The sequence below is a fragment of the Fukomys damarensis genome, unplaced genomic scaffold, assembly GCF_012274545.1.
Source record: "Fukomys damarensis isolate Sample0158 unplaced genomic scaffold, DMR_v1.0_HiC HiC_scaffold_20, whole genome shotgun sequence".
Taxonomy (NCBI): domain Eukaryota; kingdom Metazoa; phylum Chordata; class Mammalia; order Rodentia; family Bathyergidae; genus Fukomys; species Fukomys damarensis.
The window spans coordinates 37,812,536-37,838,778 of record NW_022900932.1 but is presented as its reverse complement, the minus strand read 5'-3'; the positions used below and the strand labels follow the sequence as shown (position 1 = coordinate 37,838,778).

At 38.8% G+C, this 26,243-nt stretch overlaps 2 protein-coding genes across 11 annotated transcripts in view; one reads left to right on the top strand and one right to left on the bottom strand.

Moving 5' to 3' along the window:
* Rnls (renalase, FAD dependent amine oxidase) overlaps window positions 1-26,243 on the top strand; it is a 312,949-nt gene that overhangs the window by 115,213 nt on the left and 171,493 nt on the right. The window lies entirely within an intron of this gene.
* The window catches only part of LOC104848840 (transmembrane protein 70, mitochondrial-like), a 50,648-nt gene that overhangs the window by 13,922 nt on the left and 10,483 nt on the right, over window positions 1-26,243 (bottom strand). Inside the window, 1 exon segment of the mRNA XM_010605018.1 lies at window positions 22,638-22,837. Within this exon segment, the coding sequence (XP_010603320.1) occupies window positions 22,638-22,837 (200 nt within the window).

The window sequence follows — 26,243 nt, the reverse complement described above, 5'->3', positions numbered from 1 at the left end:
CCCCACTAGCCTCTTCACTATTCCACCTCTGCTATTTACTTTTAACATTTCTTGTTTAGCTTTGTCCCCCAATTAGAATGTTCTTTTATTTCCTACCTGGTACCGTATGACTGCCCTCTCAAGCACACTAAAAATGTTTCCTCATCTTGAAAGCCTGGAGTGGGCTCAAAGAAAGATGATTTTTAAAAACATTTAATGACCAGAACAATATGAATGTTGGTGACTCATAACTCCTTTCGAGCACTGTATTCCCCTTTTATTTACTTCCCTCCTGCTAATCATCTCACTTCTGCTCTGTATCTGCTCTGGACCTGGAGCACTGAGAGCTTTAGCTTCGGCAGTCTCATTAAGCCCGTCCTGTTGATCTTTTCCAACTCCCAGTCAGAAGAAAGAATATTCCCTTTCTATTTTTATTTAATGAAATGTGAGGCAGATCATATTTTCAGTGGAACTGAAATTTTGGAACTCCTGTAATCAGGTCAGGAGATTATGGCTGTAGTAAAGGACAAAGATTCCCAAACTTTAATATGTATGCAGATCCCCTGAAGATCTTGTTAAAATACAGATTTTGATGCAATAGGCCTCTTTTGCACCCAAAAATCTACTTTCTAATAAGCTTCCAGGCAATGTTCATGCTACTGTTCCATGGTTCCCACTAGAAGAAGAAGGGCGGGCGTAGAGCGTGGTTCTAAGTCTTGACTGCCCATTTGAGTCACTGTGAGGTTTGAAATCTCCTGACACCCAGACTGCAAGCCAAGCCAATTAAATCTGGATCTTTCTAGTATTAGGACTTATGAAGGAGTATTTTTAAAATTTCCCCAGCTGGTGCCAGTATTTGAGAAGTGCTGGTTTGGGGCAAAAGGTGGGCATATTGTCTCACCTCTTTCTTACTTTACTGGAACTAGATTCTAGTCATTGATGTGGTACCAGGTGTTCTTTTAGAAAACAGACCACCTAAGAAGAATAAACTCTACTCTGTTAAAGTCCTAAAGGAAGCCTAAAGATAGTTTTAAAATTTAAATTTTTTTTCTTGGGTTTGTTTTTATTGAGTGTATCTGTGCTGTCTCCTCTAAGAGCAGGCGGGAGTACTTCCTTGCCCTGAGGCTGGCCTAATTGAAAACTCCTGTTGTTGACGCTGGCCTCTTTTGAAAGCACTTTTTCTGAAACCTTTGGGCAAACTGAGGTATAAGGTAAAGAAAGTAGGGACCTGCTCACTGGCCTTTGTCTTACCACTCAACAAAATGCAATAATGGAATCTAAAGTTTTGGATAAATACAGTCATGTCAAACTAGTGTTCTCTCCAAACTCCAAACTGATGAAAAAAATTATACCCTACTGTGGCCTACTGTAATTAACTCTCCCACAGCATTTCCATTTTAAATCTGAGTTTTAAGAGGTTTGTTTCTCTAAAACGCTCTAGGCTATGGCTTGGCCATAGACAATTTCAACTTGAAAGAGCTTTTAAAAATAAAGGAAGGTTTTTTTTCATTCAGTGTGTGAAGCGTGGTTGCAAAAGGAATGAAATATCCACTGTGCTCAGACATTCTTTGAATCTCTATTTTATCCCAAGTGGTCTTGATTTCTAACAAATGAAACTTAGTATGTTTGGGTATTTTCAATCCAAATGTTTAAGTTACCAAATGTTTGGGAGTCTCTTTGAATTAAGGAAATGCATTTTGCAGGTCGTAACTCAATGAGAAGGGAAAAAGATGTTTTTTGCTATTTTTTCATGTAAAGAAGTAGGAGGAAGCAAGATTTTCTCCTTTGAAGATAATGAGTCTGTTGCTCATTGTTAAAAAGGGGAGAAGTTACAAAAGAAAAATGCTGAGTTGCACCATAAGTAGCCTATTCATTTCTTTTATGTTTTCACTGACAAATTTCCAAGGAATTTCTGAAATATCTATCATGTAATGAATAGTTTAGAAACTCCTGAGGCATACAAGAGTATCAATGTGAAAACACACATCGATTAATTTCATGAGAAATATTTTGATTTGTGCTTATATTTGTGTTTCTGAGGGAACCCTCTCCCCATATTTAGAAAGCAACAGTTGCCCTTTTCTTAGTGTATCCTGTTCTTCCAGTGGAGCTATTGTGCAGGACAATCAGATTTCTCATAATATATCACTTAATATTTCTTTTTGGCATCCCATCTTTCCCTTCCTTTTCCTTCCTTTTTCATCTCTTTTAATGTGTACTTTTCCCTCTCCCTCTGACAGTGTATGCAAGTGTATACTTATTTTCCTAAAGTCTGATTGTAGTATAATAAAACACAGTTACAGACTGGTGCCTTAAGGGAGAAGCTCTACCCCAGGGTTCCAGTCTAGAGAACACTATGCTTGGTCAGTAGTGATCAACCTAGCACATTTTTGTCTCCCAACAAACCCTACACAAGTAAGACTGAAACAATTTGACATTTGTAATCACATACTGTGATCATTAAATGTAATTTTACTTTTAAAAGAGCAAATAATAATATAAAAGCATGACATAAAATTTTTATACTCAACAACCAATAGAAGAGAAAGCAAGAGTAAGCGTTAACTTTAAACTTACTTGTCAGTGATATTGAGACAGGAGATTAGGGCACGGCAAAATGCACATGATCTGTCAATAACAGAGATCCAGGAAACGTGCAGAAAAACAGTTCCCAAGGCCCTGCACCTGAGACCAATGAGAGAATACTGTATTTAGTTCTCGTGAGAATTCAAGCAGGTTTTTGATAGGATGACCTACACCTGAACTGAGCCTAATGTGTGAGAGATAGGAAGGGTGGCCATTGAGCTCTTGTCACTGTTCTTTCACAGTGGCTCACTCGCTCTGTAGAGTGTACTTCTTTTCCTACTTTTAATTGGCCCACACTTGCTCTGCACAGCATGTTACTTTTCCTACCTTTAATAATGTAAGACCTTGCTACCTTTTGTACTTGTCTTGACCAATTCTTTGTTCATGATAGAATGAAGCTAGAAAACACCTCCAGAACCCCAGGACCCAGTTTCAGTACTCGGGTATCCAATGCACTCTGGCTATTATTAATTTGATTGGCCCTTTTTCCTCCTAATTAAAACAATTATTTCCCCATATTTTAGTTCAGATATCATTCTAGGGAATGAAAATTGATAACCAACACACACACACACACACACACACACACACACCCCTGAGTCATGCAATGCTCCCTCTTCCTTCATCATTTTTTGTACTACTACTGCACCATCCACATAGCCCAAATATAGCCCCTTAGAATGTTCCATCTTTCTGTTTCTGCCAACTAGGCTGTGTGCTCTTTGGGTTCAGAGTCCATGTATCTTATTTACTGTTGGAATCCTAGCACCAAGAGAACTGCCTAGCACCCTCCTTGACAATAATGCAGAGGATAAATCAATGACAAAGTGAATAAATCAATATAACAAAACCATAGGTATTTGTGCCTAAGTAATTCTTGAATTTGTTTGCCAGTATTCTGTAATGCATTCCAGTTTTAATTAAATATTTTGGTAGAAAATGGCCCCATTTTATTTGATGAAAGTCACCTTGCCTTGTAATAGCAGGAGGAATAGGAGTAGTAATAACAACTAACATTTATCAGTTGTCAGGCACTATTTCAAGTGCTTTACCCGTAGATCTGTCTCATCTAAGCTTCACAACAGCCTATTCAGTGCGCATGATTGCTGTCCGTATTTTGCAGATTATGAAACATCTGGTGTCCCAAGTCACTACAGTCAGTAGTTCAAAGCCAATCATTCTAACATGAACCACCTTAGGCACTGAGATATAGCGTTCAGATAAACAGGCCCTCTGTGGCTCTCCCATGAGTGCGATGGCAGACTGATTTCATATCAGGAGATTGCCAGTCTTCTGCCTTTAGTTTGGCAGCCACCATAATCCTTGTAAAGCTTATTTTCTCTTAAGTCCATTTCCTTCTAGTGTGATGTGTTTTTCTTTCAGTGTTTTATGACATGGGGAGCTTGAAGAGGCAGCTGTATTGTTAATGTAAGCTATTACCACAGAGATTTCTGCTCTTTTTTAGAACCTCATAATTTGTTAAAAAGTTCTGGTTTGGATTTTCCTCACATCTCGTTGATGACAGCTTTAGCAGTATATGAAAACATTATCAGCTGTCTCCAGAGTACTGATAGAGATAATAAAGGTTTCTGTAATTGTCTAAGATCATTTGGCGCTTTATGTAGTACTACTTGCTTGTGTAAGTACACTGTCCTTCCAAATGATTTTCTGGCCCCAGTGGACTACAAAATCATTTGATGCCTTTATAACTTTAAGGACAACAAAATATTATCTCTGAAACACTTGTTTTTGTTAACTCATGTCTTGAGGTTGTCTTTGTGCCCTGGGAAGGAGAAAATGAGAAGCAGGGATTCCTTTCTTAAACTGAAGAAAAAGGGATTCTTCTTTCCCTTCAGATGATATCAGTTTGAGTCTTATAAGCTGTTTGCTGATCTCTTTCTCATTTTGAAGCATGGGTATTAGCAAAAGTAAAGGGTCATAGCCAATATCAAAAACTGCTCCAGCCCAAGTTTTTCTTGAGCTATTTGAAAGTTAATACGATGTATCTGTAGGAAAATGGATGCACTGTGAGACCATAATGTTAAGTGAAGTAAATCAGACACACACGCTTGAACATCACATGGTTTCCCTTAGTATATAAAGTATGAAATAAAAGGCAGATAACAAAAAAAGAGAGAAAAAGTAATTATATTTTAAGTATGTTCCTGCTGTCAGTTTCTAGTTTCACTTCATTATGGTGTGAGAGCTCTCTTTGTAGGATTTCCATTTCTTTGGATATGTTAAGGTCTTTATTTTTGCTATAAACCGTGGTCTGTTTTGAATAAAAGAAATCCAGTATAAGAAAATATGTGAAGATAGAGAGTAGCTCAGGTGTTGCCTAGACTTGGGAGGTAGAGGGAGATGATAGCTAGTGGGCTGTGTGTTTTGCTTGGGAGAACACAAATGATCTAAATATTTTTGTGGTCATTGTTGTACAACTCTGTCAATGTGCTAAAATCTATGAATCATATACTTTAAGTTTGTGAGCTGTACAGCATGCAGATTTTAATATAATAAAGATGTTATGTAAGGAAAATAAAGAAGCTAAACTCCTGGTCTGTAAAAGTCCAATTCAGCACTCTTCCTATTCTACATCCTCAAAGTTTGAAATAATAGCTAATGTTAGACCTAGAAAGAAAGTTAAAGAAAAATTATCTTGGTAAAAGTCAAGTATTTTCAGAGCTCAAAGTTCTCATATAATTAAATTCCTAAAAAATTAGCGTGCACACACACACACAGACACACACACACACACACACACACACACACACAGTTTTCCAAGAACCTAGAATAAAGACATATAAAGGCTGTACTTTATTGTCTAACCAAATACTAGGCTGACCTAATGTTTAGATTGAAATAGATAGATAGATAGATAGATAGATAGATAGATAGATAGATATAGATGTATATATATATAGATAGAGAGAGAGAGATACATTTCTTCAGATCATTTTTCTCAGTGCAGTTAATGATGTAGTACTATGTACAGCTGAGTTATAATTTCTGTGATACTAATCCATGCCCCCTACATTTATTCTAGCAGTTGGCCAGGGCTGCTATTAACAAACAATCACTGAATGGCTTAAAAGAAATTAATTCACTTACATCTCTGGAGACTACAAATTCAACATCAGGGTTGGTTCCTTCAGAGAACTGTGAGGAAGAATCTGTTTCACAGGTACCCCCAGTTTATGCTAGTTGGATAGCAAGTTTGGACATTCTTGCGCTTGTAGAAATATCAATCTAGTCCTGCACCTGTCTTTACATAGCATGCCCTCTGCATGTTTATATCTTCTTTTTTTTTCCTGCAGTACCAGAGATTAAACCCAGGCCTCATACATGTTAAGCAAGTGCTCTAACACTGAGCCATATCTCTATCCTCCATCGTATCTGTGTCTAAATGTCTCTTTTTTAATACAGACCCAACTCATATTGGATTAGTAGCCTATCCTCTCTAGTATGACCTCATTTTAACTGCAACAACCCTATGTCCTAATAAGGTTACATTGTGAGACAGTAGGGCTTAAGATTTCAAAATATAAATTCAACTTATAATGCAGTTTACTTAGGAAAAGAGTTATTGTTTGTTTACATCATGAAGGAAAAATCTAATTATAGGCAATATTGTTTCCCCTTCATCTAGAAAACAAAATGCAAATTGTAAGTGTTTACCTTATATTAATCATTCCATATCATTACATCTGTCACGTGCTTTTAAAAAAAGCACCTATAATTCAAGACCATACTACTTGGAGATTAAGAATGTAATGACCTGTTTTATCACAGGTCACTGATGAAATCTTTTAAGGCTCTCTTGTCTATATTTTTGTCTAGTGAGGCAATATTTTCATTTACTCAGAAAATTCTTGGTAAGTTCTTTATCTACAGGTTCCAACTCCAGTTTATTTAAAAGATTATTTAGAAGACAGCACTCTCTCCCCCAGACAGGTTATTATTCCCTTCCTGTGCTTCTATAATATTGTTAGTGCCTCCATTGTAATAAAGTATTTTGCATTCATTAAAATAATTTTTGTCTTTATCCTTGACTTCTCCATTAGACTGTGACTAATTGGAAGATAAGTATTGTCTATCTTACTTTATAAGTCAGTATGTTATTTATTTTCTCAGTACCCAGCATAGTGTCTGGCACATAATGCTCTGGATACTTTAAAATTGCTATATAGATTCAATGCAATCCCAATTGAAATCCCAGCATCATATTTCAACGATCTTGACAAAGCAATCCAAAAATGCATTTGGAACAAGAGGCCTAGAAGAGAAAAACCAATTTTAGGCAATAAACAAAATTTAGGGGTATCACAACCCCCATCTTGAAACTATATTACAAAATTACTTTAATAAAAACAGCATGGTACTGGCAAAAAAATCAAAAACAAAAACAGACCTGAGGACCACTGGAACCAATTAGAAGTTGCAGAAACAACTCCAGACACACTCGGCCACCTCATCTTTGACAAAGAAGCCAAACACCTTCACTGGAGGAAAGACAGCCTCTTTAATATATAGTGCTGGTAAAACTGGGTTTCACCTTGCCAAAGATTAAAACTAGATCTATATCTCTTACCGTGCACTAAACTAAAATCAAATGGATTAAAGATCTAGATATTAAAACAGAAACACGAAGCTGTAAGAGAGGTTAGGTAGAACTCTTGAAGACATTGGTGTAGGAAAAGATTTAATGAACAAAACCTCAGTTGTCCATGAGCTAGCACAAACAATCAACAAATGGGCTCTCCTTTTCTTTTTTTGTTGGGGGGGTACCGGGGATTGAACTCGGGTCCTTGCACTTGCAAGGCAGGCCACTGAACCGCAGAGCTAAATCCCCAGCCCCAGGGCTCTCTTCTTATTAAAAAGCTTCTGCACAGCAAGAGAAATGACCAACAGTGTGAAGAGACAACCCACAATGTGGGAAAAAGTTTTTCACCAGTTGTTCCTCAGACAAAGGTCTACTATCTAGAATATATAAAGGACTTTAAAAATCAGACCTCCCAAATTTAAAGACCCAATCCAAAAATGGGCATCTGAAATGAACACACATTTCTCAAAGAAGTAGAAATAGGAAGTAAACAGATGAAAAATTGTTCAACATCATTGGTCATTCGAAAAATGCAAATGAAAACAACACTGAGATTCCACCTCACCCCAGAAAGAATGGCTGCTGTCATGAAATCAACCAATAACAAATAAGGGCAGGGCTGTGGGGAAAGAGGAACACTGTTCCACTGCTGGTGGGAGTGCAGACTGCTGCAACCACTGTAGAAATCAGTATGGAGATACCTCAAAGAACTAGGATTGGAAGTCCCATTTGATCCAGCTATTCTCCAGCTGGATATCTTCCCTAAAAAACTAAAAGAATCATACCATAGTGATATATGTGTACCCATGTTCATAGAAGCACTATATGTAATAGCTTAAACTTACAAGTAGCCCAATTGCCCAACAACTGGAGACTGGATAAAGAAAATGTGTTTTTTTAAATAAAATGGAATACTACTCAGCCATAAAAATGATAAATTAGAGACATTCATAGCTAAATAGATGCACATTGAGACAATACTCTTAAATGATATAAATAGGACACACGTGTAAATACTGAATAGATTCTCTAGTGTGAGGAAATTGAAAGTGTAAATAAGGACTAAAAGGTATAACAGATAATGTAAAATGGAAAGAAAAGGGACAAAGTGGAAGGGGAAATGGGAAGGGTAGTAGAAAGGAAAGAAGGGAATGGAATCAATATGGGAAAATGAAAAATAATGTAAACAAAGTCTTTGTAGATTGGGAGGGAGGGAGGTGTTGTAGGGAGGCCAGGGGAACGGAGAAAATATAAGAACCAAGACTGATTATATAAAGGTACAATTTTCCAACAATGAATGTCACTATATTGTATACATTAAATGTACCAATAAAATTAATAAAAATTTTAAAAATAATGCTCTGGATATTTTAAATATACAGTAAGAATTCATTAAATATGTAATTAGCATAGAAGAGTTCATAGAGGCAGATTATTTTAGAACCAAAAGAGGTCTCATACCAAATTTTACTTCACATAGTTTATATATCTAGTGTTTTGGCAATAGTTTATCAATACAAATAAATATAAAGTGTTAAATAATTAATACAAGTTGATATTAAGTGGGTATTTTCAATGGTAAGAGAAGACCAGTACTTATTTATAGGACAATTATTATTTGACAAATTATCAAAATATAAAACATATGGTCCTTTGAATATCTGTGAAACATTTTAAATAAAGTTTAAGCATTATAATTAAGAAATATTTCAAATTTAAAATTTTTAAAATTTAGGTAAGTCTGTATCACAATGAGACAGCCACCTTAGATAATAAGTATATCTTTCTTTGAGTTCTATGAAATTTCAAACCACTAGTTAAGTTGTGTTTAGCTCCAAAATTGTATTATTTAAATATATATCTTAGAAGCATATATTGAGTGCTTGGTATATTCCTAGCATCTTACAATATACTAGAATCATGATACAAGTGTCTAAAAATGTAAGACATATGTTACCTTTATGAGACCAGAACCTATGTATGATTCCAAGACTTCTTTCATAAGAATGTGGCTATTATACAAGATAAATAAGTCCTGTCAGAGTCGCAGAGATGGTGGTGTGGGAGAGTGTAGATAACTCCTTTATTTGCCTAAAGAAGCCAGAGAAAATTTCACAAGGTACATTAGTTTGGGCTTTGAGCTATGATTTCTAAAAAGTTACCTTAGTAAATGAGAAGCTGACCTTCACGGAAAAGGCCTACTGGCTTTAAATATGGTAGACTTTAAAGGGGTCACCAGATCATCCTTTCTTATTCTTACTTTGAATTGACAGCCTTAAAGCCAGCAGTTTCATTCAAGAGGAACAGAGCCTAACCCAAAGCACCCAAAATTTCCTTCTACTCTGTGAGCCCAAGCACCAGCAACCTTTACTTCCTGCCTAAACTCTGAACAGAGCCTGAAATTTGAGTTTTGAAGCTCAGAATCCAAGGAGGGCTTTTGTTATGATTTCCATGATCCCAGAATTTGCTAAATGCAGATTGGTACTGTGGAGAAATATTTTCGGAAACTTACTGGAGAAGATAGAAGATAGGCTGAGCAAATTTCTTTGCACCATAAAAGCCATTTCTTCCCTGCCATTGTTATGTATCTCCATTTCTGTACAGACACAGGGAGACACCAGATCTTGGATTTCCACCCACTAACTCTTCCTTGTGACTAGAGAAAAATGGCCCAAATCTTTTGGCGGTAGAGTAAGAGCACAGCTGGCTTTCTTCTCCAGGTTAGTTCTTCAACTGTGTAACATAACACAGGACCACCAGTGACTGAGATTAAAATGAGGTCGAATGGAAGTGAGACCCAAAATAATCAAAGGGAAGGAGGGAAAGACAAATGAACTTATATTAGTATCTGAATTTATAGGTGTAGTATCTTTTGGTCACACACTGAACCTGTAATTTTGACAGGCAATCAAAACATAAGCAAAATAGGATCAGTCCTTTTATCATCAAAGCTGCATGTTGTTGGGGAAGAAGGAAAAGATAATTACATGTTTTGATAGGTTCTTTCATGCTGATAAGGAGCTATGTGATAACGAGGTGTGAGGTTGAAGAGACTTTACATGGGTGATGTGGGTGGAACAGTCGGGGATAGTGATAGTCAAGCTGAAATGTAATGATTGAGTGGAAACCAGTTGTGCCAAAAATCAAGCAGAAGAAACTACACATGTAAAGATAACGAACTATTTTTCATATCGCGTAACAACCACTTGTATGCATGTCATTATCTTCCATATAACTAGCCAGAAAATGGAAATGAAAACAAAAGTATAATGATCACAGTTTTCTCCTACTTATAGACAGGTTTCCATAAAGGGCTACTTTTCTGGAATCTTATCTGGCCACATTACTATCTTGCAAGATGACAGAATTCCTTTACCTATCTGAGCCTTACTTTCCATTTCTGTAAAAGAATCATAAAAACACACCCTGTAGAACAGGTGTATCCAACCCACACCCTGGCTTGCATGGACCACACTGCATGAAGAGGCATTGTCTAGGGCTACATCTAAAATATATAATGCAGTTAATGTAGTAAAGTAATGTGGTGGCTAGTGTGGAGTTTTCAATTTAATTGGCTTTGGGATCTGCCCTAGGAAAAGGTAGACAGTTCTTGGTGTGTTTGGAAAAGTCATAGAGGCGTGGGCCTGGGAGTGTATGTGTGGTCCTTGCCCCTTCTTCTGTGGCACTCTTACCCTGCTCTGCTTCCTGGCCACCATGAACTAAGCAGCTTTGATCCCCCACACCTCTCTGTGACGTCAGCCTTGGAGCCAGCTGATCATGCATAGAAACCATTAGCAAATTAAATGTTTTCTGTTTTAAGTTGTGTCTCAGTGACAAGAAAGCTAATACAAGTAATAAAACCTCCTTTGTTTTAAAATATTTTTATTATAACATCAGAGAGAGAGAGAGAGAGAGAGAGCATGCAAGCAGCCCACAGGTGATGGGTTACATGCATGCCCAGTAGTGGGATCTGGTGAGGATTAAATAAAATAGTGAACTGCTTAGTACCTTGCTGAATTCAACAAATGCTCCATCAGTGTTAGCTTGGTTCCTTTTCTCCTTTGTTTTCCAGAGGCAGGGAAAAAGACGCCATGAAGTCTCTAGGATATAAGGTAATTATTTGGTGGCCATGTATTTCTGAGCTGTGAATTGTGGAGGTCACCTCAATTTCAATTATGTCTAATAGTCCATTTAGTGCTGTTAAAGGTCTGAATGATCCAGTGCCCTTTAATCGCAAGCACAGTTATGTAGCAAAACAAGCGTGTTTCAGTGAACAGCGGGCGGACCTGACAGTTGAAGCTGTGCTGGAAAGAAGTCAGTGGTGCATCGCATTCTCCACCCCTGATGAGGAATGTTTGTCCTCTGCCAAGCAGGGTGAAGCACAGAGAAGAGCAGACTCAGTCATTTGTTTTCCTTTTCAACTATTACTGAAAACCTTGAATTTCCTATCAGTGTCCTGGGGTTCTGTTGACTCAAACCAAAATTGATTAGCAAGCTCCCTGGGTGCGTAGACTGTTTTAGTAGCAGAGGTCCACACCACATCTCTGCTATGGCACATTGCCAAACAGACACACGTGCGTGCACACACACACATACACACACACACACACACACACACACACACAGCAAGCTGCTTCGTATAGCTCAGCATTAATGAATTGCCTCTCTTTCTCAAAACTGACATTTCCAACAAGGGGTATTGCTTTGGTCTTGTGGTGTGGTCTATAGATTGAACATCGGATACCCGCTGACAGACTTCATCACTGTAAACATCAGAGTACATAACTGCTGAGAAATAGAAGAGCCGTAAAATGTACTTTAATCGAAAGGTTTTTATACAATGAAAGGAGGGGTCTTATCCTTCTCAAAGCTTTTATAAAACAGTTATTCCTTCTCCATCTTCTCCCACCCACCCCCTACTGCCAGATCTCCTCTCCTCTCGACTTCTCTGTCATCCAAAAAAGAGAGAAAGCTTCACACCATATGTTTCTATTGAACAGTGAATTTTAGTTTTTGAAAAAATATTGGAAGCATCAAGTGTAAGTTCTAGCTTGAAGAACCTATGTTACCCACAATCTGTAATCTGCCCTTTCTTCCTTCTTTCCTCACTTGAAAATTTTTCTCCTCCTCCTTTTTATAAGCTATTTTGTAATGTACATTGAGAGGAAATGTGCCCTTTGTCTAGTGGCCAGAAGTTTTTATCTAAAATATAAACCGGGGCAAATGAAAATTGAGGAACACATTTGTTCTTCTCAAAGTCAGGTTGAGGAATGTTACCATCACTTTTTTCTGTCGTAATCCATACACGATAGTAACCTTCCCTTGAGCTGTTTTTTGGTACCAGGAATCCAACTCAGGACCTTGGGGCTTGCAAGACAGGCGCGGTGCTGCTGAATCCCTGGCCCTTGCCCTTGAGCTTTTGTGTGCAGTATTCTTCTATATTCTATAAGAATAGAAAATGACAGATTAGACAGAATCTTATTTTTCAACATTTGTAATACAGCAAACTTAGGACATCTGTATAAAAGAGAAAATTAGCTTTTCCAATCAGGAGGTCGTCACTGTAAAACAACTGTGCTGCGAGTGCTAGAAAACTATCAGCAGAGAAGGCAGAAAAAACTAAGGTGCAGCTAGAGAAAGGCCCTGGAAACTCCTGAGAGAAGCTAGGCTCTGTGGGATATGTGAGCCAAAGTGTAGAAATGTTTGGAAACGGAGGGATGGAGAAGACAGGGTGGGGTGGGGATTCTTACCAGAAGACGAAGGAGCTGTGCACAGGAGTCTTTGCTTATTGAAAGGGTGTTGCACTTGGATGCGCCCAACTGAATGCAATCTTGGTAAGTTTTGCTATGCTTCTGTTGCACATGTGCCCACATCTGCAGAATGGATGTGTGGTACTTCACTGAAGAATTATGCGGAAGGAACAATCAAAATAATTTGAGACCCACTTGGGCAATATGCCGTGCTGGAAGGCAAAGCTAGCCCAGAGGGGCAGAGACTACCTATCATATCCACCTCCCCATGGGAGTCCTGGGAGGACAAACTCCTTGCGGTAGGGAAAGAGTTTCAGGAATCAGGAGAAATATTCCAAAGGTTGCCACTCAGTCCAAAGGATGCATGTGAACTGGAGCCTTGTTTTCTAGTTGTCTGCCTGAGCCCAAACTTTCCAGGAAAGAAGGTCTGCCCACTGATTGCCTTTGTGTCCAGTCTAAAGCTTTCATGTGCCAGTAAGCTAGTCTCTGCCCATTGTCCACTGCCTCTGCGGTCAAATCTAGGCCTCTACATCTGCTAAAGAACGCCTACTTGAGAATTTAGGCAGCCTCCTTGTTGCAGTCACCTAGATACTGATGATTGATAGGGTACTGAGCTAGTCAAGAAAGAGGAGTTTTACAGATCTCTCTGAGAAGTAGTAAACATTCTGGTAAAAAGTACTCCCTGGGTCCAAATCAAAATGTAAATGCTTTCCTAAAATCAACAAACTATCAACAGAAATCCCACAGACCCTGGATCCTTTTCCCTCTGATGTAGTTCATAGGAGAGGCAGTGCCTGTATTGATTGGAATGTCATTGCATGCACTCAGCAGAAAGTCCATTAGGTTTACCATGGATGTGGGACTATAGTAGGCTCTATTATGCAGTTGAGGGAGCAAATGGTTTTCTTTAATGATTTACATCATCTTCCTCTCCATTGTTCCCGCCGCCCCTCCCCCCGCTGATATTTTCCTCAATGAGATGGACCAGCGCTTCATATAATAAGCTCACATTTAGTATTATGCTTTTGTCACACTTGATTACCTGTTTAGTCCCATAAGTCCTCAAACTCTGTACAAAACAGCTATTCTATGTTCACGTTTGTCAGCAGCTGTGGTGTGTAGTATCAACTATATCAACCCAAAAAACTGGGGAAGGTTGCTTTAAGTTGAGATTACCCAAGCTTTTGTTTGCACCACCAAATGCAGATTTCTGGATCTTGGTTGGGGTATAAAAACTCTCAAGCCTTCATAAAAGCCTCAAGGATTTTAGCCAGAGTTAATATATTGTTCTGAAACCTGTAGATATTTTCCAAAAATGTGGGTGTAGGAGGGAGGCTGCCTTTATTTCCCATTCTCCTTTATCATACCATTTAGAAGGTTTATGCCATATAAATCCTACAAGTATGACTCAGTGGGATCCTTACAAAAGCCACCGAGAGTGAGAGTGGGCAATAAGACAGTAAGGAACACATTTTAAATCCTAAGAATTATTATGGTGACATGCAGTGGTAAACCGCAAAGCTTCCCATGTCTTTTGAGGAAACCAACGTGATCAAAAATGGCAGTGTATACATCCCACCTTGAGTTTTTACTTTGGTCAGGTACCTAAAACATAGGAATAATCAAGCAATTGATAGGCTTCTGGTAGCTCTGAGGCCACTGTGTTACAGGAATCGTCAGAGCCCCAGTTGAGTCGGTTCCAGTCCTGGTTTTCCTGTGCATGCACAGAAGGTCACCTATCCTGTGTGACTGTTTTGCTGCCTTGTGGCGTAAGTAGCCTGTGCTGTATGCCTGTGCTGTATGTACCAAGCAGAGGAGGGAGTTGTTCTCTCACCTGGATTCTATTTGCAGTTCTGCTATTAAATTGTGCTTGACAGTCCTAAGCTTCAATTCTATCTTACTTCTAACTAATCTTCATAGTCTCTTCAGTCTCTATCTCATTTTACACTCTTTTGAGAATGTTTGAATATGGATTTCATGGTCATTATCAATATATTACACTGCAAGAATGTAGATTCAGATATAAATATAGATATATAGATATGCATTCCAGTTTTTTTACATCAGTGAAAGATATAATACAAACAAAAGCAAATCAGATGTATACTTCAAGAAAGTCGTAAGAACCTCCATTTTCCTAAAACTTTGGTTGTATATTCAGACCCCTTGGAAACATAATTTGGGGCACCTTAAGTTTTAGTGCCCATCGTGGGTAGAAAAATCCTGGAAAGAAGCATTCCTAATTCACTTAATCAAAATAGGAAATAAGAGACACCCTTTGCAGCAAGACAAATGTGACTGATTCCATTTTCACATCTTAGAATTCTGCTTAGCACTGGTTTCATCAAAGAATGTTCTTGGTGACATCTCAGACAACTTCTTCTATCCCATAAGCCCATCAGTTTGAACTATTCCAAGTTCAGTCCTCTTGGCAGCCTTTTGATGCAGGTAGATTAGTGTTCATTTTTAAGTAAAAAGATGCAATAAGAATGGGCATGCATGGGGATACAAAATTTGAGTTTTTGCATTGTTTTCTGGAAAATAACAAGGCTGTTAGGAGTCTTTTGTAGAATAAATGTGAATACCATATTGTCCGTCCTTTCCAATTTTTTTCTGTAAGGAAAAATAGAGGGAAGTCTTAAACTAGTTAAAGGACACTAAAGTTACAGGCAGTGACAGGAATAATTCCTTGCCTGCATGGATATTAAAATACATGAATGTATTTCCTTAGATGGTTTAGAACTTTTCTTTCTGAATGTTTTCTAGGAAAAAAAAAAAACTAATTTCCCCCTCTGATTTGTTTGCCATTTTTCTGATAAACCCATAAGAACCACTTCTGCACCTGTGGCATTCCCAGTGAAAACTCCTTTCTGAGGCTCACAGAATTCCCCTCCTGTGTGTCCATACTGCTTCGTGCATACCACTCCTAGCATGCCTTCAGAGAGGTATGATGATTCTATATTTTTCTCGCGCTACTAGTCCCTGCACTTCTTAAGAACAGAAAACATGTTGTTTATTTTCGTGGTAATTTGTTGTGCCTTTCCCCCCAGTTCCTAGCAATACTCAATAAATTTCTGTTAAACTGAATTAAAATAAGTATTTGTATAGATTGAGTAATTCAAGTGCAAGAAATATGCCCAGACTTGATTAACTCTCTAGCAAATAGCACATATTATCTCTGCTCCTTGTTTCCACGTTCTCCGCCGGCTCTGCGTACCCTCCCACTTTATCCCCACATTTTGGAACAAGTTGTACGTACTCCTTGCATCTTTGGTCATGGAAGAAAGAAACCTGATAACCCACCCATGTTGACTTTTAAATATTTCCCCTGAGTAACTTAATCACTTCTGCTTTATTTGAGCTCAGAGAAATTCTCGGTTAGGATTTATAACTTCTAGTAAGCAGCTGACCCTGTGGGAGGCATGAAGGTTAGAATCACCTATTGGACCATTCTAAGTTCTCACCATTAAAAACAGATAGAAAGAGCCATGTGAACATAATAGCATTATTAATGGAACCCCAATAGGTTCCTAAAGAATGAATCCCCTGCTTGAAACAGGATATGAAAACATGGCTTACCTAGGAAGGAACTGTGGGATGCCTACCCCTTTCTTTTCATCTTTTGCTTTCTGTCCATGATGTGAGCAGTTTACTGTACCCAAGTGCTCCTTGCCATTTCCATCCAGCACCCCCCCCCAAGAGGCCAGTCTGGTAGATTTGCCAGATTGTGAACTGGAACCTCTGAAATGAAGTAAAAATGAATATTTTTCTCTTTACAAGTTAACTGTCTCGAATAGTTTGTTATAGTAAACATAACACAGCTACCTGTTAAACCCATTAGTTTTTTTGTTTTGTTTTGTTTTTGAGACAGGGTCTCACTAGGTAGTTGAGACTGACCTGGAACTCACTATGTAGCCCAGGCTGGTCTTGCACTCACAGGGATCCTCCTGCCTCAGCCTCTGAGCGCTGGGATAACAGGCGTGCGCCACCACGCCTAGTTTAAACCCATTAGTTTTTTGTCTTGATTTTCAGCAGTTGTTTGGTTGTATTTAATATTCCATGCATTTCTTTCTATGCTTTAGTTCCAGAAAGCTATCCTCCTCTGATTCAGTCTTTTCTCTCTATTCTTTCATGGATTTTTTTTCCCTGTGTTCACTACTTACATATTGATATTTCTCAGGATTCTGTGATGAGCTGTTGTTTCTTCTCACTCTTTTCATAATTTATCAGCAATCCCATCTGTTCATTTCCTTCTGTAGGTTCTACTCTTATCTGTATTTCATTGACTCCACAAAACCTTTTTCATCAACTCGGACCACTATCACTAGGCCAAATCAATACATTCTCGTTTTATTCCACAGATATTTATTGACAAGTTTCCTGTGTGTGATTATAAATAGTTGGGATACAAATATCTGCTTTTAATAAACATGTAAACAGAGTAGAATGGTAATACCCAAGAGAGTATTTTGGAAACACTGAATAAGGAGCCTCAGCTAAAAGCAGGAGATTTAGAGAAAGACCTTAGAGGGTGGGGTGTGTTATATGACTCAAAAACATTGATTAATAGTGATCACTGTTAGGAGAGTAGGGGAAGTAATAGCAGCAGAGAGTACTTTAAAACAGACCAAATTTCTCCATATGACTGTTCTTAGACACTCAGAATTAGCATGTTTTTTACAATTTAGATTTTCCAGAAAGCAAACTCTGAGAAAAATTTGTTGGCAGGAAGATGGGGGGTTTCTTCCATGGATAACACTGGTTACATGCAACAGATTCTGGGCCTTCATTTCAGATAGGTTGGTAGGATGCCCTCTGCCACTGCAGCTGGTTTCGGCTGGTTTGATAACTGGTAGTCATCGTCATTTCCTCTATCATCTATCCATTCAAAATCCTTCCTCACAATCAAACCAGTACCTCTGCCTAACTGGAAAATTTACATTTTCAAGGTCCAGACTCTGAGGGTTTCTGAGGGTTTTGAGCCACCCTTCTGAGATGGTGGCTGCTGAACTTGTTCTTTTATCATCAAATTTGATTTACAAAATACTAAGCAAACCCCAAGTTAATTTAGTGGCAAACTACTTTACACCATTCTGTAACATTGCTTTTCTTCTTCCTAATGATCAGGCCAGTTATACTTGCCGGAATGTTGACCCTTCTCCTTGCCTGCTGGGTCCCACCTCTAGGAGTATAGAGTGTCTGGCAGTAGCCAAAGCTTGAGGTCTTGTGGGAGTGTTACTGCATCATCTAGGGGAAGATTTCCGATTAGAAATTAGAATCTTTAAATTATAGAACCTAGAGTTACAGAAACAACTTGAGAGTGATGGCAAATAGATCACTTGAACTTCCACCTCTTGGTTCCCGAGAGTTGCACTTACTGGCGACACACTCATGTAGAGTATGCACTGTCACCTGGGGGATGGAACCTTCTCTGATGAGCATCTTACCATTGTATGAGTTGAGCAAATTCTAGAGCATGCAGTACATCAAAAATCACACCAGTGGATCCTGTTTATTCACGCATTGGGTGTGGCAGGAATTGTACCAGGCACTTTACATCCCCGTAGCTCCCAAATGTGAACTCTAACAATGTGATAATCCCTGATGTAATCTTCACAGGATTCTATCCAGAGACACATTTTATACACAGTTTATAGATAAAGAATCTAAATCTCATAGTTTTCTACATTCCCAATGTCACCTAACATAATAGCTGTGAAAGTCAAAATTCATACCTCTAAAGTTGAAACTTTTACACTGTATCACCAGGTCTCCACATACAAAGTCTTACTTTATTATTCACAGAGATACTATGAGAGATGTTTTAGCCTCGTTTCCCACTTGAGAAAACAAGGACTCCTTCTATTTAGGCAGCTTGCCCTGGATGGCACATCTGGGAGGTGGCTCACCTGAGAACTGAAGAAAGCACAACTGGAAGCCTATATTCTGTGTTCCTGTGTTCTCTGATCACTTTCCATAGCGTCCATGGCCAAGCATCCAAGAAAAGTATCAGAAAATAAAGGAGAAATTCAGTTCCTGAGTGTGGGTCTCTCTTGGACGGTTTAGTTTTTAAGCCACATTGGAAATGGCATTAAGTCACTTGCCTGTATGTGTTTTGAGGTTTGAGAGATGCACAGACAATAGGCCTGTGCTACTTACAGCTTCTTCATAAGCACCAATCTTGTGAGCACCAGTCTTGGATCTGCTTTCAGTACTTCTTGCATCCACTTTAATGAATTCTAGGTTTTATTTAAGATGTTGTGGGAGGTAGATGAGAACATTTATATTTCACATCCCCCACAAGGCAGTTTAAGAAGATGCCCTGAACCATCTGAATTTCTCCCCAGACTCCATTTGGCCGCACTGCTTACTGGGGTCTCTTTCCTCTCATTCTCCCTTTTTCCTTCTCCCCCACTCCCCTTCCCACTGTCCTCTCATCCCTCTGACATTTCCACTTCATAGCTCAGATACTGGTTCTTCCCAAAGGAGGCTCCGGGCCCAGGCTTCAGAACCCCAATTTGTGGGTGTTTTTCTACAGGGAAGGTCCACTTTGTTTTCCTCAGCCGTTTGCATGCCCACCCCCTCAAAATCTCTCCCTTTTTCCTTCTCCCCCACTCCCCTTCCCACTGTCCTCTCATCCCTCTGACATTTCCACTTCATAGCTCAGATACTGGTTCTTCCCAAAGGAGGCTCCGGGCCCAGGCTTCAGAACCCCAATTTGTGGGTGTTTTTCTACAGGGAAGGTCCACTTTGTTTTCCTCAGCCGTTTGCATGCCCACCCCCTCAAAAGCTGGGGAATAAAAGTCTCTGTAGCTCAGCTTTCCATATAGGTACTGAGTGTATAAGTACAGAAGCCAGAGGGAAAGTGGCTACTGAGAGGCAAATCCTACCTCTTCTTTCGGGGGCACACCTCTCATGAATGAGCCTTTTCCCAAAATCCACTCAGCCTGCTTAAATCTTGAAGGCCTATGTTCTTAAACGTGGCACTCGGGATCTTTGTAATCTGATCCCATTGTCTTCCTGCTCACATTTCACCCTCTGCTTTCAGGTTAGTTTCACTCATCCCATGCTGTTTTCTCATGGGCCATTTTTTTTCCTGCCTTTCAACAACTCTCTCAAGTTTTGTTTCCTCCACAACTCTTCTCCAACAACTTCCGCCATCCTAGCCTCTTCTATTTACAATCTGTTACATTCACAACTCAGGTATACAAAGATCTGATAGTGTTAAACCTGTTGATTTAATGTAAATAACTCAATTCCAGTTTTCGGTGCTACTGATTGAAGATTCCTTGCCATTATTTCTTCTTCTTCCTCTTCTTCTTCTTCTTCTTCTGCTTCTTCTTCATCTTCTTCTTCTTCTTCATCTTCTTCTCCTCCTCCTCTTCCTCCTCCTCTTCTTCTTCTTCTCTTGGATGATCAGAATTCTAAGGAGGAAATTGGTCTGCAGACCTCTTTTCTAGCTGGACTCTGCCAGTTTCATGTGACCTGCTATACACTGGCAACCTCTGATGATTGTGTTTATGATTTCCAACCTGAATGGCCCTCTTAGTGTTTACAGGCTTTCGACAGAGGACTAAGAAAACTGTGCAGCTGTTCCCACAACCTGCTAGACTGTACAAAATCCCATGAGGCTGACCTGAGATCCATCTGCACACATGCTGACTCTCAGGCGGCCTGTCAACATGGGAATTTTCTAATAAGCACTGACTTCCCAGGCTCAACCCTGAGATTCTTTTCTAGAATTGAATTTTTCAACTTTTCAGATATTTTATGTCATCTAGTCCTCATCTTAGAAGAGGGACAGAAAGTAGGCATATCATGCCAATGCCAATGCCTAGCCTCTCTTCTGTCTTCTGCCTTTCTCCAAGCTGCACCCTTTATCCCAAAAGAGTTGATTTCCTTTCTGTGTATTTTTTGCACTAAATTCTATATCTTTTCTGACTCTTAAGGTTTTCTGTAACTTTCTTCTGTTAAGTCTTCCAGCCTCTATTGCAAATATTTGCCTCTCTCAAAAGGCCATGCTCTTGCAGATCAAATGCTCATTAGCCTTCAAAACTGTCAAGTCTGCCACAAAATTTTAGGACCGATTTTGGAACCCAAAGCCAACAACTAGGCTTTTGTTGTTCATAGTGCTTTTGTATCCTACCCTCAGAGAGGCAAAAAAAATCTCAGCTTTCTTCAATGTTAGAAATAAATTTTTAAAATAAAATTTGATTGCATAATATTATTTTGCTATAGTAGTAGCCCCTACCAATTTTCCATATTTAGTTATATGGCCTTACATTTTTTAAATGTCCTCTATTTTCTTAACTATAAATTTAAAATGTAAGATATTTAGAATAGAGAACAAATCAGAGAAGTCTTTTGTGTTCCTCAGAGCACATGGATACATTTATTCATTCATTTGGCAAACATTTATGGAATATAAAGAGCTGTTGATTAAAAAAAAGATGAATACCACCCCTTGCTCTTCATGAGTTCATGAGTTAATTAAAATTACTGGTAGATTATTAAAGAAAATAGGAAAGTATTGAGGATAACTCACTGGAGAAGAATTTAAATCAAAATGAAGAATCTAAAACAGCTTCCTAAAGAAGGTAACACTTGAGCTGAGGATTGCATTTGCAGGGAATTACAGACATAAAAGTTTTGTAGTTTTGTTCTACCTATGAGGACCTGTGTGTATGAACAACTGGAAGTGTGTTTTGGAATTGTATTTAGTTGTACCCAGAAGAAGTAAAGAGTCTGGTAGCCAGGGAGGAAGGTGTTAGAGAGATGAGATTAATATTGAATAAATAGATCAGTAAATATTTTGTGCTTATCAGAGGTTTGAATTTGTTAGGAAACTGTGAATATAATATAATTACCTTAAGGAGAGTAGTGTCATTAAATATACATTTTAGCAAAACCACTCTGCCCACAGTATGAAAATTATAAAGAATGAATAGTACTTTTAGTGGGACACTAAATTAAAAGAAAAAAAAAGTAAGAAAATTATCCCGAAATTCAGATAAAGAGCATGCTGTAGTTTGGGTATAGTTTTAGTGTACCCCTCTCTCCTGTACGGCAGTGGTGGGAGATGGTGTGGACCTTTAACAGGTGGGGCTTAATGGAGGGTCCTTGGGTCCTAGGGGCATACTCTTTAGATCCTTCTTAGGGGACACTGGTTATTGCTTGAGAGAATTTTCACAAAAGCCTGAACCTAATCCCACTCAAGCTTTCTGGCTCCTTGTTTTGAGATGTGGTCCTTCGTCCCAGATACACTGTGCCAAATCTTCCTTGGTTGTGGAATGAGGAGCATGGCACTAAGATTGCTAAAGTCATGGAGCAATTATGCATATTGCAGTTTTGGCACTGAAAATAATCGCTGAACTAGGCAAGGACAAATTTGATGGGAAATATCAGTTTCCTATTTGGCTATGTTAAATTAGACAAGATGAGGGACATGACGTTTAGGTGTCTATTGGTCAGCCTGGTGTTGGTGATGAAGCTGAAAGTATTGGTATGGGCTAACAGGAAAGTGATGGCTTACAGGAGGCACGTGAGCACAGTGATCAGTCAGCAGGAGGGTAAGTAAAGAGCAGAGGGGCTGGGGATTTAGCTCAGTGGTTCTGCAGCCTGCCTCACAAGCACAAGATCCAGAGTTCGATCTCCAGTACACCCCAAACGAGAGCAGAGAGCAAGATTCTGGTCAGCATTGGTACAGGAAAAGGAATTCTTACGGGAAAGTAAGAAGGACTAGTGAGAGGAGAGTAGGAAAGCCCATAGCTAAGATACAAAATCCAGGAGATGAGCAAGATGTGGAGGGCGTGTTCAGTAAAGCCCGATAAATCCATGAGACAGTCATGAAGAAGTAAGTGGAGAGTATAGTTATCAAAGTGTATCGCATAATGACCGAAGAGGAAATGCGCTCTGCCTTTTCCTAGAAGATCAATAAGAAAGAAAAACAGGAGTGTTTAATGAATAGAAGGATTTTTATTTTTTTCGTTTTAGACCAGATGATGAGTATTAAAACCAAGTGTGTTTTGTTTTGGTACATTTCAGGTATACAATACAGTTCCATTCATCACTGGGATCTTGTACCTTTACACGATGTATCTTGGTTATTTTTCCCCCATTCCTCTACCCTCCCTTCACTCCCTCCACCCTTCCCTATTTACAAAGACTTCATTTCCATTTTTTTCCTTTTCTCATACTTTTTCTTTTCCATTCTTACCTTTCCCCTACCGCTCCCACATCCCCCTGTACCTTTAGATTTTTTCTTCCTATTACACAGTATCAATTATACATTTTGATCCTTATTTAGACTTTTAGTTTATCACACCAGAGAAACTATTTGTTATTTACATGTCCATCCTATTAATTTCACTTGAGTATAATCAGAGCAGTACCCAATCATGACACATGAATATAAGGGAAACTAATTTGGGCCATATAGAGATACCCACCCCAAATGTATACAATTTTGATTAGGATATAATATTTTTCAGCAGTAAACTATTTCCTCCTGAAAAAGCTGAATAGTAGAATTGAACTTAGAAATACATTATGCTGCTTGTAAGAAAAGTATAATTCCTCCTCAGTTTTTGTGTCATATGATTGAGGACTTGTGAGGATCCCTGTCAGCAGAAGGGCTTCTGAACATATTCCAAATCCCAAAGAAGTGCTCCGAGCCTCCTGTTACATTATGTGAGCTTGTCATTTCTTTGCAGAGAAGCTTTAGGAAGTATGTGACTGTAGAGTTCAGGAACCCTGCTACTTTTGCCTTAAAGTAGCTATTTTCTTCCTTATACAAGTGAATCTTTGAGTTGGCTGTGTGGTGAAAGCAAGCATCATTGCTAGGAACTGTCCTCCTCAGGAGCCCCATTAAGACTTGTCAAGGTTTCCCACTTCCTTTCTGTGTTTATTAGTCATGGAATAAACACAGCCACATTTGAGAGCAGCTGTTGCATCTCCATTGAAGTTAGATATTTGTTTGATTATATTTCTGATGCTTTGAGGATGATTTATTTCCAGGAAAGCATATTCCCTGTGTTACTTCACGTATCACAGAAAGGCAGCCCCCACTGTTGTGCCTTCCAAGCAAATGGGAAGCAAAAGAGAGTATCCATGTTTCCCTGTGGAATCGAATCACTCTGAATATTCCAAACCATGAAGCATTTTCTATCCAGGTTAGCACTGACCTCTTGCACACAGAGGATGATACTAAACACAGCACATATGCAGGGAGTCTTTGAAGACCCACAAGTAATTTGCCTTTTGCACATTTTTTTTTAATCTTGAGAAAAAATGTCCATTTCCCGGCACAATAATGTGCTTTTCTTCTTCCTTAATCGCCCTGATCAACGTAGCACAATTTCAATGAATCACCATCAACTTGTGTATAAGTAGGTGGGAAGAAAGGGCCCACTCCAAATAATTGTCTCATGGTTAAGAACCCAGAAGAATTGGAATGGGAAATCAAGTGAATTTTCTGATAAAGAGATTGTATATTTTAGGAGGTTATAAATTGACATGGATTTCCAAAATAGGCATCCATAGGATAAAAAGCATTTTCCCCTGATCTGTCCCTTCATAAACCATCAGAATCTAACACATTTGATCCAATGGGAAGGCAATACCAAAATATTATTTATCACACATGCTTCATTTGAAGGAAGTGGTCTTCTTTCTTTTGACTCAGCTCAACTCAGAACTCCACAAAAAGGGGATTGTTCATACTAATTTATAATTTGAAGCATTGCCATTCTTAAGTTTACTGTGATGATTCCCTAGCTAGCATTCATCCTTCCTTCATCCTTGTGAGCAAAACCTGAATTTGTTTAAGCACCCTCCTCTCCCTGAAGCACCTCAAAACAATAAGGAGAAACTAGCTCCAGAGATAGTCCTGAATATTAGGGCAGGAGCAGGCTCTCCAGCTGTGACGCTAAGTGGTCTCATGTTGGTTATATGACCTAAATTCAGACTGAACAGATAGATTTTCATAGTATAATGAGGAGGGGAACCACTTTCTCTCGCTTGATGTAAATAAGGAAGCATGTAGTACTCATTTCTACGAGCAGGTATCTAATGACTGAGAGAACCAAACTAAAAAAAAAGCCAATACCAAGAGCCTTAGAGACCAAGGATGAAAGGAATTTTATGGGGAAATGAAATGGACAGTGAACCAGCCAGACTTGAAGCCTTTGCTCCTTGTTGACTTCCCATTGTGTGAAGTAATTTTTTTCATTCTTACCTAAGTCAAAATGAGTAAGGATTTTCTTTCTTCACTCTTGAGTGTCCTGGATGATATATTCAGGATTATCTTATTCACGTTTAAGTAGACCCTGCAAGTAGATGAAGTCAGTGGCTGCCTGGGTGCTTAGGCTGGAATACTACCAACCACAGATTATCTGTTTGCCAATCTAATACCAGTCCTGATATCCTGACAGTTAATGAGTGCTTTAGGCTAAAGCACTGTGTATCCATGGAGGTGCTTGTTGGGATGCCAAGAGGACTAACTTTTTTTTTTCCTTTTTCTTTATTGGTACATTTTGGGTATGCAATACAGTTACATTCATCATTGGGATCTTGTACCTTCACATGATATATCTTGATTCTTATTTTTTCCCATTCCCCTGCCCTCCCTTCGCCCCATCTACCCTTCCCTAATGAGGACTAATATTTTAAACCATGAATTCCCATACATATTTTATGGGGGTGGAGATGTTTATTGAATGTACTTTAATGCAAGTCAGCAAACCCACACACACATATACTCTTAGGAACTATAAATAAAGTGAACATGAAAAGGGAAATCTGTGTTCCCTGAGAATTTACAATTTAGTGAGGATGTCAGGTATGTATACAATGAAATAACAAGCAGTTAATGAAGGGATGGGAAAGGTGGCATAGAAAGACCTGAGAATTGAGTACAAGAGGGACTGGAGAAGGTTACAGGCATTTTAGGAAATTACATCTGACCTGGATCAAGTTAAATAGGATTTCAAGAAGTAATGACAGTCCAAACAGTTGAAATATGTACTTGAAGGAAACAACAAAGCAAAACGTTGGTGCAGGTGCTATGTTGGACTCAGAACATGGAGTCCTGAGTCTGAGACCCACCGCTATTACTTTCAGCAAAGCACTAACAATATTCAAGACTTCAGTTTTATTCTTGGTAAATTAAGAATCTGAGCAGGTCATCTGGAAGGGATCTTGCATCTGCCATGTCATAATTCTAGTAAAACCTTGGGAAATGCCAATACTACATTGATTTTAACCATCGGCAGTATAATACTCTTTGGCCAGAAGTTAATCCTAATTCTACTTTTATATGCTTTTGTATT